At 37.3% G+C, this 13,542-nt stretch overlaps 1 protein-coding gene across 1 annotated transcript in view; it reads right to left on the bottom strand.

The window, feature by feature from the left end:
- The window catches only part of LOC102860619 (wings apart-like protein homolog), a 124,986-nt gene that overhangs the window by 102,060 nt on the left and 9,384 nt on the right, over positions 1–13,542 (bottom strand). The window contains 2 exon segments of the mRNA XM_006901021.1: positions 4,312–4,430; positions 8,029–9,066. Of these exon segments, the coding sequence (XP_006901083.1) occupies positions 4,312–4,430; positions 8,029–9,066 (1,157 nt within the window).

Below are 13,542 nucleotides of genomic sequence, written 5' to 3' on the forward strand. Positions count from 1 at the left end.
TAAATATCCAAGAGAACAAAAAATTCTGTCCTGGAGAAAGTAGGGCCAAGGGTGTTCCTCGAGGCAAGGATAGTGAAACTCGGTCTCACATATTTTGAGCATTCTGTTAGGAGGTGTCAGGCCTTACTTAGAGAAAAGACTATGCTTGGAAAGTTGGAGAGTCACTCTAAGAGGCAAAGATGCTCAATGAGGGATTTATTTTGAGCATTCTGTTAGGAGGTGTCAGGCCTTACTTAGAGAAAGACTATGTTTGGAAAGTTGGAGAGTCACTCTAAGAGACAAAGATGCTCAATGAGGGATTTACACGGTGACTATCACAGTGAGCTCAAACATGTTAGAGATGGTAAGGATGGCTCAAGGTAGGGCCAGGTTCAGATCCGCTGTTCACAGGATGGCTATGAGTCACAGTTAACCTGACAGCATGTAACAAGAAGAAGATACAATTATTTCAGGACTTTTTTTAAAAAAATACTGCTATGCAGACTGAGTCCTTAGAAGCTTGATTACTTCATTCACTCTCATTACCATCAAGTAATCAGAGAAGCTCCTAACTGACCTTCCAGTGGATTTTTTGAACTGTAAATCCCATGAGAAGAGATAGTCCATCTTTTTCCCACCGGGAGTTGTGATCTGGCAGAAACAAGCCACTTCTGGGTTAGCAGTGCAACTCTTTAAAGACTATGCCACTAGAATTCAAGAGAGAGACAGAGACAGAGAGAGGAGACAGACAGACAGACACACACACATGCATTTATATATATACCTATATATGTACATAAGTAATTGTGCAATTATGGCAGCATGTTAGCTAGGCAAAGGCATAGAGGTTATTTCATTATACTGTTTTTACATTTTCTGTATATCTAAATATTAAGTAAAAAGACAGGAGGGGAAAAAATAAAGTAGAACAATATTAATTAGCAGTTCGCAAAGGTATGACTAGTAACAATAAGCCAAAAACTGTTTTTCTAGACACTTTTTAAATTTAACTACAGTGGCATTTGCAAGAATGATGCAAAAGTAGTGGTGGACTCTCTGTCAATACTGTATTAGAAGTACTTGCTAGAGCAACATGGTAAGAGAAGTAAGTAAGTGGCATCCAGATTGGAAACAGGTGGTGAAACTGTCACTATATAGAAGTGATAAGATAGTGTACACAGAAACCTCAAGAACTCAACAAAAAACCTGTCAGAACTAGTAGATCAATTAAGTAGAGTGGCAGGATGTAAGATCAATATACAAAATTCCGTGGGATTCCTCTACAGTAACAAAGAAAACACTGAAAAGGAAAATAAGCAATTACCAATTACAACAAAGACCAACCACAAACTGAGATACTTAGGAATAAACCAGAGGCAAAAAAGGCCTTTAAAAAGAAATCTACAAAACACTTCTGCAAGAAACAATAAAAGATCTAAATAAATGGAAAAATATTCCCTAAGCCTCCTCTGTCCAGAGCTTGTCTCACTGATTGCAACACATCTACCCTCATTACCCCAATTACTGTATCAATTCATCTCAACCACGTCTTCCTCTCCCACGCTGACCCTCCACCCTTCCGAGCATGATGTCCAAGGAACCCAAAATATGTGAGATCAAGCTTCAAAATCCTATCCTCATAAGGAGAAACTAGGTTTTATCCAAACAGACTTATTTGTTCTCTTGGTGGTCCATGTTATATTCAAGACTTTTCTCTAGCACCACAACTCAAAACATCAATTCTTCTGTCATCCTTAGTCATTGTCCTGCTCTCTGATGCAAAGCAAGTAGTTGCAAATACCATGGTCTGGATCAGGTGCACCATAAGTCTCTAAACCGATACCGTTGCTTTTCAATACTCTCCAGAGGCCCCTAACAGCAGTATTCCCCAATGCAATTTGTCTTCTGATTTCCTGACTGGTCAATATAGTGAAAATGACAATCCTATCAAAAGCAATTTACATGTTTAGTGCAGTCTCCATACAGATAGCAAATTCAACTTTTAAAAAGGCAAATGGCAAGTTTATTTGTAAAGAGATCTCAAATACGCAAAATACTTCTGAAAAACAAAAATTAAGTGGGAGGCATAGCATTCCTGATCTCAAAACCTATCATATAACTACTGTAAAATGGCATGGTACTGGTACAATGACAGATATATAAACCAATGGTGTAGAATCAAGAAACCAGAAATTAGCCCAGACAGTGCGATTGGCACAGGACAGAGTGGAGTTTAGGGCTGTTGTACATAGGGTCGCTATGAGTCGCAGGCGACTCGACGACACATAACAACAACAACAACAACAACATCTATGGTCAACTGATATTCCACAAGGCAACAAACCTATAAAATGGATAAACCACCTCGTCAACTTATGGTGCTGGCAAAACTGGACTGCTTACCTGCAGAAAGCTGAAGCAAGATCCACCTCTCACACCATACCAAAAAATCAACTCAAGAGGGATTAGACACCTAGAGTTAAAGCTCAAAACTATAAAGATCTTAAGAGACAAAATAAGAACAAATTTAGAAGACCTAGCCTATGGTATAAAGATGCTGTTAAGTACAGCCAGAAATACACAACCAGGAAAGGCTAAAAATGAGGAAATTGACCTTCCACAGACTAAAAACGCCGATAAATTTTGTGGCACATCAAAACCCTTTCCCCAATAAATAAATAAAAATTAAAAAATAAATAAAATATATAAACAAACACCTACTGAGGGAAGAAAATTAGGAAACATCTCAGACAAGGGTCTTATAACAAAAGTTTTCAGAATACTACAGCAGGGCATCCACAAGAAAAAGACTGATAACCCAATTACAAATTGGATAAAACACATGGAAAGACTTTTTAAGAGGGAGACAAACACATGAAGAAATTCTCAAAATCACTGGCAGTAAGAGAGATGTAAATAAAAACCACAATGAGATACCATCTCACCCCAGCACCAGTGGAAAATTTTAACAGGACAGCAAGTAACAAATGTAGAAGATGCAGAGAGAAAAATTCTCATGTACTGTTAGTGGGATTATAAAATGGTAAAATCACTCTGGAAGACAGTTTGGTGTTTCCTAAAAAAGTTTAACATAAAAATTCTTTGCGACCTAGCTACTTCACTGGTAGGAATATACCCCAAGGAAACTAGAAATGAGACACAAATGGAGATTTGTATACCAATGTTCAGAGCAGCATTATTCACAATCACAGAACACCGGAAACACCTAACGGAATGGACTGAGAAACTGTGGTATATTCACACAATGGAATACTATGCAGCACTCAATAGCAATGATTTTGAAAAATACTATGTAACTTGGGAGAGACTGGAGAGCATTATGTGGAGTAAACTAGCTCAGTTCCATAAGGACAAATACTGCATTAAGACTATTGTAAAAATAGATGGGAAACTAATAGAACATATATGGGGACCAAAGGGAAAGGGGTGAGAGCAGAGGAGTAAGCATGGGTTGGGGTGAAACCATAGGGTTGCACAATTTGGTGGGTGGAGGGAGGGAGGTAAAGGAAACGGAAAAGATGCAGCAGAGACCTGAGAAGTGCAATGGTAATAATTTTATCAAACATAATGCATGGGAATGATTACATGAAACACAATGTATACAAACTTCGTAAGCAAACCAATATAAAATGTTAAAAAAAATCAACATGGGTTTCACAAAACAAAACAAAAAAAAAAAAACACACAACAAGAAATTTTGAGAACAGCTGCTTGAAAACCAACACAACACACAATTTTATCTAAATCAAAATCCTCACCTAAGCATCAATGAGTAAAGGCATTAAACCACATCAACTTGTCCCAGAACAAGAAATCTCTGTCAGTGCTAAGCATGACTACGGGGTCGGAGAGGACACAAGAGAGAAAAGATGACAACCTTTTGGGCATGCAAAAGTGAGCATTCAATTACTTTAAAAGATATTTTCAATGAACTCTTCTTAGATGTAAAACGTCTAAAAATTTTAAGAAACTTGAAAACACATTGAAATGGAACACGTTCATTCATTCTTCAGTTACTTAAAACTGATTCAGCCTATGTGTTGCCAATGTCTAGCTGAAACTTTAAATTATTATATCTACCTTACACTATGGCAAGCAATTTAAGTAGATCAATCCTTTTGGGAAAAGGTAAAATCATACAAATTAATCTTAATACCTATGCTGGATCATATTAAAATGGCCTGGGCATATCCCCTGAAAGATATTTAATTGCCATGTTATTTGTTATGCATTTTCAAAGAATGTTAGCTAAGCATTGAGTTCCCCCAACAATAAAGAAATAATAAAAATCACTAATAGTACTTTACTTACCCGTTTGGGACCACTAAAAATCTTTCTAGTATTTTCCTTTGACTTATCTCCTTGTTTATTTGCAGGTTTCTTTACATTTTCAGGCACACCAGGCAATTCCTCTGTAAAATCCAAGTTTTCTGAAATAATGATCAAAAATAGCTAGCTTTCAATTATTCCAAATCATCTACCAGCCAATCTGTGTAGATTTTTCCTCCCACATTGTAGAGAGAAAATAAAAGCATCACACAACTGACAAATTATTCTCAAAGACAATCCCAAATTCAAGGTTTCTGAACTTGTTTTAAATAGTTCAGCCACATTATATGGGAACAAGGGCAGCAAACTCGTTCAATGGCAGTGGGCTGATCACCAGCTTCCATCAGGGCAGCATTGCTGTTTCCCAATCACGTTAAAATATCATACACAAGATCTTGTTGCTCTGCACTGTGCTGTCTTCGTTTCTACCAAATGACAGAACCACTTCAAAAATCCTAAGCCCGGTTGCTGCCTATGAGTAGTATTTTGCATATGACAAAACCAAAAGTTTCCTAAAGCACTATAATTTCTGTTCTTCACAGCTTATAAAGTTGCAATCTGTTGACATTAACACTAATTTAAACATACATACAGATTAGGTGATTATCTACACTTAATATACATAATATACCTCTCAAGTTAATGGAATTCTATTGGGCTTCAAATAATGCCTGCTTATATATCTATAAAGTAGTAAGACAACCTTAAAGACAAATCATAACAACCCTATAGTGCAGAGTAGAACTGCCTTCACAGGGTTTGTGAAACTCTTAAGTCTTTCTAGAAGCAGACTGCATCATCTTTCTCCTGTGGAATGTATGGTGTACGTGACCTGTCAGTTAGAAGCCCATCACTTAACCATCATGCCAAAGAGTTCCAAAAATGGGACATGGGGGGGACAGGGGGAGAGCTAGCTTCCCTTGGCAAAGCATATATAACCTAATACAATACAGTGCACAGCAAAAAAAGCTAGCTCTCCTTGGCAAAGCATATATAACCTAAAATAACATAATGCAATGATTGTGTGGTTCTTTATAAAAAAAACTAATAAAAAAAATTGAATTCTTTCTCAAGTGAAATTTTTTCTAATCTGTAAGAAAAAAAACACAACCAGAAGAACTTTTCCCTACTCCAGCTCTTTAATAAGCACATACTGCAGGGCAAACCTTGAAGACACTGTGGGCCAGGCTTCCAACCACCTCTGTAAAGCAAGTCACATGCCTTTCTTCATTTCCCAGTACATATAAAACCTATGACTACATTATACTTTAGCCTAGAAAGTACGCAAGAGCACAGTAAAAAAAAAAAATCTTAAAGTCTGAGAACTGAAAAAAATGTGACATTAGTACACGTAAAGAACATAAAGTACCAGAAAGATGATACTACTACACATGGTGATTTGAAAACCATGAACATGGTTGCTGTATATATGCAATCTTTTCTATAAATTACAAAACTGAAAGTTTCCCAAAGTACCACAGCACTGCCATAAATTTGCCGTGTGTAAAAAAAACACAGTATCTGCAATGCACAGTAAAACAAAGCACAGTTCAGTGAAGTATGCCTTAATAAAAAAGAAAAACGTAGGCATTAAAGTAAAGACAGGTCTTCCCTCTGCTTATCTCTAAGAAAAACGTGCATCTTAAGAATGCTAATCTATATTCAAAATAGGTGACCCTGGAGGACATTATGCTGAGTGAAAGATCTCAGTCACAAAAAGACAAAATACTGCATAGTGCCTCTGTTGCAGAATGGGAATGACATCAGGGTTGGGGTAAGACTGAGAAAAACTGGATAAATAATGTATACTGCATTGAAACAGATGAGGGAGAGAACACTTTAAAAGTGATATATGATAGGCTATTAGGGTTATCACAAGAGTCAAAAATGAAGGTTGCATATTGGAGTATACTCGCGGTGGGGGGGTGGGGGTAGGGGTAGGGGTGGAGATTGTATACCAACAAAGGAATTTTGCTTTTACTTTTCAAAGAGAAGAGCGAACTGGACAGGAGAGGTGGGCAGGGAGAAAAGTGCAACAATGAATGAATGGAAATCCAAAATCTCTATAAATGTTTATTAAAATTAATAATAAAAAAAATTTTTTAAGAAAGAATGCTAACCTACATCAGGTGGCAGAGTTCCTGTTAATGGGTGAACAACTCAAAGAAAGGTGAGAACAGGAACAGAACTCAAGAGTATCATCAACATCACTGAACTGCCCATAGAAAAACAAGAATTTATGTATGGTTCTTGCAGTGGATATGAAAGTGAAAGAAAAATTACTTTTACAGATATTTTGCATATTATACGGAAAATTCGAACTTTGGTAAAGATCTCTGTGCCACCAGGGTTTTGTCTATACCAGTCTAGTTTTAAACAGAGGAACTCTTTTGAATCACTGAGACTATTTTTAGGTCAATTAAAGCAAGAAGAAAGAAAGATTCAAGTACAAATAATACAATCTACCCTGAAGACGACTACGAGAATTCTAATGTAGTGATCAAAAGGTCCACAGTGAACCCACTGCTGAGCCACACAAGATGGGCTGTCTTCTCCACTAAAGATTTACAGCCTTAGAAACCTAATGGAGGGCTGTTATGGAGTCACAGCCAACACAACTCTGAGTCTAACAGGACTAGTTTTATTTAATAACTGATACAGGTAGGCAGACCCAATCCCACTATCATCAAACTGATTCCAACAAATAGTGTCCCCATAATCTTTCTCATTTAATAATCAAGGCACTTTATAAAGTCCTTGTTACAGAATGACCTGATTATAACATAATCAGCTGTCAAGTCAGACAGATTAACAGCTGACCCTCCATTGGATTTCCAAAGTAGGAATCATGAGAGGAGATTACCATCTTCCTCCCACAGAGCTGGTAGATTCAAATCACCTAAAAGATGCAGCTTTGGGCTGGCAGTGCAACTTCCTACAGACAGAACTCCACAGAGATCCCAAATTACCGCATAATGAACCTATTTCCTCTGCTTGTCTTTCACAGTGGAGACTATAAGCCCTTGAGGGTCTATAGTCTTTTCTAATTCTATTGAGTCAAATAAATTTTCACTGTTATGAATGAATGAACTAGAACTTTTCAGTTTTATTAAATCAATTTAAGAGGTTTTAAGAATTTTTGTCATGTGTATTAGTTGATCTTTTAGCTTATTACAATGGATTTTTACTAAAGCCAATTTCTTGTTACTTTCAATTCTATTTTATAAATGTCTAGCAAGTAAACACTTAATGAGCAAATAGCAATTCTGCTTGCTCAACCTCAGAAGTTTTTGCCACTCTGCACATGACTGTGAATGACCAGAAACAGTTTGAAGCATTATTTTAGAAAAAAGGCAGAAAATAAAGACTCTGAAAATGACGGTTGGCTGTGTTTCTCTTCCCTAACTTTAAAAAGAATTGTAAATGTTCAAAACCTATCCTTATGCTTTCCTCTGTATTTAGACTTCCAGAGTTGAGACACCAATATATTCACTATTCCTGACTCAAGTGCTAATAGAAGAATTTAAAAACAAGTATGAAAAGACTCCTCCACAATCTGTTTAACTTGAAACCTTACAGTATTTCAAAAAGCTATACCTTTAGTTCTAAATGGATACTTCATTAAGTTTCTAGGTAACTGCTGATAAAAACCTGAAAACACATTTACCTATAAATTCAAAACAAACAAAAACAACATACCTGCATTATTAGTATTAGACTGACTATCCTGGGAATTGTCACTGCTTTCTGGGGGAGATTGAAAGGAGGCTGATGGTGCTGTTTTAGTTCTTTTTTCACTCGTTTTTCTTTCCACTTGACAGTCATCATCTTCATCATCTTCACTTTCACTAAGATCATCAAAACCAAAATATTTAATTTTGTAATTGGAGCTTCCAGAACCTCCTTCATCACCTCCTGCATCATCATGATCTTCAAAACCAAAAAATTCAAGTTTAACATCCTTTTTGGATTTTGTATTACTAGGTCGAAATCTAGTAGTGGTCTTGGAAGTTGCAATGTCTGCCTTTTTTCTTAGCCGGCCAGCTTCTCCCAAATCTGCAGGAGTTGATGCACTGAATTCATCCATGCTGCGCTCCATAGTATCCTGTATAGTGACGTTACAAACTGACAAGCAAGATGGATGGAGAACAGTGTAATCTCTAGTCCGTCCAACAGTCCCTCTAAAACTGGTCCCACAACTTGCACTACCTTTCTTTGCCTGATTCAGGCCGTCTTTACTTGATTCACTGCTTGCTTTAGCTAAGGCCTGACTGGTGCCATCCAGTAACTTATCAAAAGTTGATACTCCTTGTAAAGTCTTTGCTTTATTGGCCCTACAGTACGTCCTACAATTGCTTGACCTAAGAACACTTTGCACAATGTCTTCCTCAATGGCTTCATTATTCTCCAATTGCTTTTTAAAATCTTCATCCTTCATCTCCAAAGGATCACTACCCAAACCTAGTATACAATCATCTGTTCTGATATCTTCAAAATCATTATCCCACTCATACAAACCAGTTCTTAGAGATCCCTTAGTGGGAGAGATTTCTGATGGAGACTCTGACCTTTTCCCAGCCTGGGAGTTCCATGTGTCATTTGTCTCTTTGATCTCATCAGCTTTGTATCCAGAAGTCACTACAATTTCAGCATTAGGTTTCTTACTACCATCTTCAGCATTTTTATAAATATGGTGACTATTTTTTTCATGATCTTCACTAAAATTCTCCACTTTTCCTGTAAGAATAAAAAGAATATTAAATCATATGTTAAAGAGAAGAAATCAAAGTTAAGTAAGATGACTACTTGACTTAAAAGATTATTTCATTTATCTTGAAATAACTGCAAGTCTTAATTATAAAGAAATTGTCTTTATCTGATATCCCCTCTACATTTTAGAACACAATTATATATTCTAAAAACAATCCTTCTGCAGACATCCCTTAACGTTGTTGTCTTAAACTTCTTATAAGTGACTTAACGTTTAAGCAATTTAATCCAGAATAACAAGGCTCAGCAAAACTACCTCTGGGTTACGGGTTTTTCACATTAATTTTCACATAATTTTTTTTAAAAAATTAGCAGAATCTAAACCACTGTAACAAACAGAAACAGGCAATGTTTGGACTCATCTACCTAGGCTGTTTATAAGGTATGCCAGTTCTGCCTTTTTTTTTTAGGTTGGTACATTAGGTTTCCATTTTTTCACATTAGATTAAACCAAATCAAAAACAATTAGTCTAGTACCTAAGGTTAAATGGCTAGTGGCAAACATCAGAAAGGCAAGAGTTGCGATGGGCCACTGAACCAGTTCTGACTTTTAGCAACAGAACTAAGTGCAGCTCAGGCCTGTGCCATCATCACAATTGTTCCCATGTTTTAATATACTCTTGTAACCGCTGTGTCAACCCATCTCACTTAGGGTCTCTTTTTCATAGACTTATGCTTTATCAAGCATGATAGTAAGCTTTAAATTATTCATCTTGTACAAGGGAAATGAATTTTTGTTGACTTGAACTTTTTTATACCTTTCTACCTCTGATAACCTACTGAGGGATCAGCTATGGATCAGTTTCTGACTTAACAGTATTTAGCAACAACAACAAAAAAAAACAGAGAAAAGGGAGTGTGTTTCAAATCAGTATTACAGGTAACTACCTCTATACTTACTGGGACTGTTGTTACGTGCTGCTGAAAGTGACACAACCTTATGTACAATAGTCCTAAAACCTGCGTCAGCCTTACTGTCTCAAACACACCTGCCTTCATTATCCCAGTCACTGAATCAGTCTATCTCATCAAGGGTCTTTCTCTCTTGCACTCTCCCTCCACCCTTCCAAGCACAATATCCCTCTCCAAGGACTGGTCCCTCCTTGCAACATGCCCAAAGTATGTTAGATGAAGCCTCAGAATCGTTGCCTCCAAGGATCAGCCTAGTTTGACCCTCTCCAGGACGAACCTGTTTGTTCTCCTGGCAGTTGATGGTATATTCAATACTATACTCCAGCACCAAAACTCAAAGGCATCAATTCTTTCTATCATCCCTAGTCATTGTCCAACTTTCTGATACATAGCAAGTAACTGCAAAGACTACACAAAAAAATATTAATGAAACGTTGTACCTACATTTAAATTCAAACTTCCAAGGTTTTAGTTACCAGTACAATGTTTCTGGCTTCTGTTCAAACTATCCCAACCATCAAGTCAACTCAAGGCTGCCATCAAGTTCCTGACACTGTAAATCTTGACAGGAGTAAACTGCCCATCTTTCTCTCATGGATTTAAACCAAAAAGGCAATCTTTTGGTTAGCAAGCTATGGACTATGCCACCAGAGCTCCTAAACAATAGGTCTAAACACAATTTTAGTTGCTCAATTTCTATATAATTACTTTTAGAAAGCATTTTATTTTTAAATAAGGTAACTGTTTAAATATTTTCCCACTGTTCCTTCTTATAATCTCAGCAATACTAATCACTAACCATAAAAATACACCCAAAAACGCTGAAGATTAAAAGTTGGCTTGTATTTGACACAGAGCAATTCAAGTCTAAAACTAAACCTGAGAAAAACATAGTAATGATTTCATAACAAGAAGAGACAACACTCACAGTTAATTCTAATCAAGTGTTGTTCAGAACTAGGTCTGAAGACCTGAGGTACCTTCCTAACTTCTGGAGTCTAGCTTCCAAGAGTTTTCCTAAGAATTTAAAATTTCTTAGCTGTTTAACAGAAAAGGTATCAGTTTAGTGCACTTAACAGGATTACTTAAGAGAATTAATGGAAACAAATGAGGAAATATTACCAAATGCTCAGCTGTATAAGTCTCTTAAGTATCATTAATTGTTATATATCATAAAGTATCATAAAGCATTCCACTGTATTCATTTCATAAAGGTTAAGCAGGCTTTCTCTATTTTATTTTTTAGCATCCCTCTAAAGCTCTGGTGGCCTAGTGGTAAGAACCTGCGCTGCAGTCCCTAAGGCAGTGATGAGAATCCTCCAGATGCTGTACCAGAAAAAGGTGGACAATCTCCTCCTGTGTAATTTATTGTCTCTGAAAACCTGCTGGAGAGTGAGCTATGAGATGGAGTTCTGATTAGATGGTAAACAACAAACCAAAGAAATACAAACCAAACAAAAAGTGTATGACAAACTATTGGAGCGGGTGGGGCAGACAAAAATTAGACAGCACCAAAACCCAGTCTAACTCAAACAAAAAGCACACCAAAGAATCCAATGACTTCAAACTGATACTGACAGATGTTAACCTTTCTATCAATTTTCCAGAACTATAAATCTTAACAAGAATGCTTCATCTCCTGAGAGGCAGGTGATGGATTCAAACCACCAAAACTGGTCAGCAGCCCAACACCTACTATGTATCATTAGGGCTCTTCATGTGACTCATAATAAAACTATACTCTCCAGTAATGAACTTTGTTACACATTCAAGTTGTACTTAACCATTTCTATTTTCCCCAAAATCAAAGTATATCCTATCATGTCTGTTTTAACCTAAAAGGAAAATACTGTCAGCTAATATATTATCAATAGACTACCTGCTTTTCAAATAAGTCTAATTTTGTTGTGAGCTTCTCTTATAAATTTGTAAAAAAGTAACCTCCACAGACAACAAATAGTTGTGCCTTCTGCTTATCTCAGAAGATCCTTTAGCAGACAGACAGCAGCTGTAATAATTGACTTGAACACAACAATTCTGAGGGTGGCCGAAGACCAGGCCACGTCTCCTTCTGTGTTATAGAAAGTCAGTAGAGTCCAAAGGTATGCAGCACCAGCAGAGAAGTATTCCCATTGCAGGAATGACATTATTGTTATCTGGTGTGATTTCTGGGAGAAAACAACGTTATCTCTATCAAACATGGCAATGAACTGTAGATGAATCAAAGATCTTCAATATGAAAACAAAACCAGTTATGTATTATAAAAAAGATATTTTAAAGTAGATTATTTTGGAAGTTAAAGTCTTTTCTTAATATGACACAAAAAGTACAGTTTCCCTACACTAAAAAATTTAAGTAAAAAAAAAATATGAAAAACAAATCTACATGCTCAACATTAGTTCTTATGGAAACAGACAACAAAAGCACAGTCAAATACCACTCTACACTGACTGCTGTGTGCTGTCAAGTATATCCTGACTAATCTTAACAGGACACTGAACTGCTGCATAGGTGTTCTAGACTAAAATCTTTAACAAGAGCACAGGAGGTCTTTCTCCCACAGCATGAGTTGAATCCCAAAACCTTTCAGTTGGTAGCCAAATGCTTAACCACTACACCCCTAGAGCTCTTTCTTTAGACTGACAGAATGACTCAGTAACAAATGTTGTCAAAGACATGGAGAAAGTGGAAGTTCCATGGACTATTAGTAGCAATACAAAATGATGCAGGTGCTGTGGAAAGTTTGGTTAAATAAAAACAAACAAGCAAACAAAAAACACCCACACTACCGTACTACCCAACAATTCCACTGCGTCATTTATCCAAAAGTGACTACAGCAAACAGCCTGCTTCTATAGCCACATCATCATCTACATGCAGGATGATTTCTATAAATCAACATGACAGATCCCCTTAAGTCTATTCAAGGCCTGCTTGCACTTCCCCAGTACAGATGATTGTCAGTTACAAGACAGCTAGACTGTGCTCCCATAGTCAATACTCCAATCACCACCTGAGCATGCCACAACTTAGTACTCTACGGTGCATGACAGACTCCTGATAGTCAATGTGTGTCAGCCTGCTCCCCTTTTCTGGTTGACTGAAAAATGAGTTTACAGGAACTAAGGTCAAGGATAGAGGACTGTGCCCCATGGTGGGCAGAATGACTGCTGTTGTTCCATGCTCTCAAGTTGGAATGGAAGCACATCTGACCCTCGAGCAGGACTTCAGAGGCTGTAAATCTCATGGAAAGAATGTCCACCTCTCTCTGAGGAGCAGCTGGTGGATTCAAACTGCCTACCTTTATGCTGGCACAGCAATTCCTTACAATTACACTGCCAGACTGACCAGTGCATAGTTGTTGTTATGGGCCATCAAGTCATTTGTGACTCATAGCGATCCTATGTACAAGAGCCCTATAAGCCGTTCTAGCCTCGCTGTCTCAAACACATTCATTCCCACCACTCCACTCACAGAATCGATCCATTTCATCGAGGGTCTTCCTCTCCTGCGCCGTCCCTCCACTCTCC

Source organism: Elephantulus edwardii, unplaced genomic scaffold (assembly GCF_000299155.1).
Source record: "Elephantulus edwardii isolate Elephantulus edwardi_28Jun2011 unplaced genomic scaffold, EleEdw1.0 scaffold00305, whole genome shotgun sequence".
NCBI classification, from domain to species: domain Eukaryota; kingdom Metazoa; phylum Chordata; class Mammalia; order Macroscelidea; family Macroscelididae; genus Elephantulus; species Elephantulus edwardii.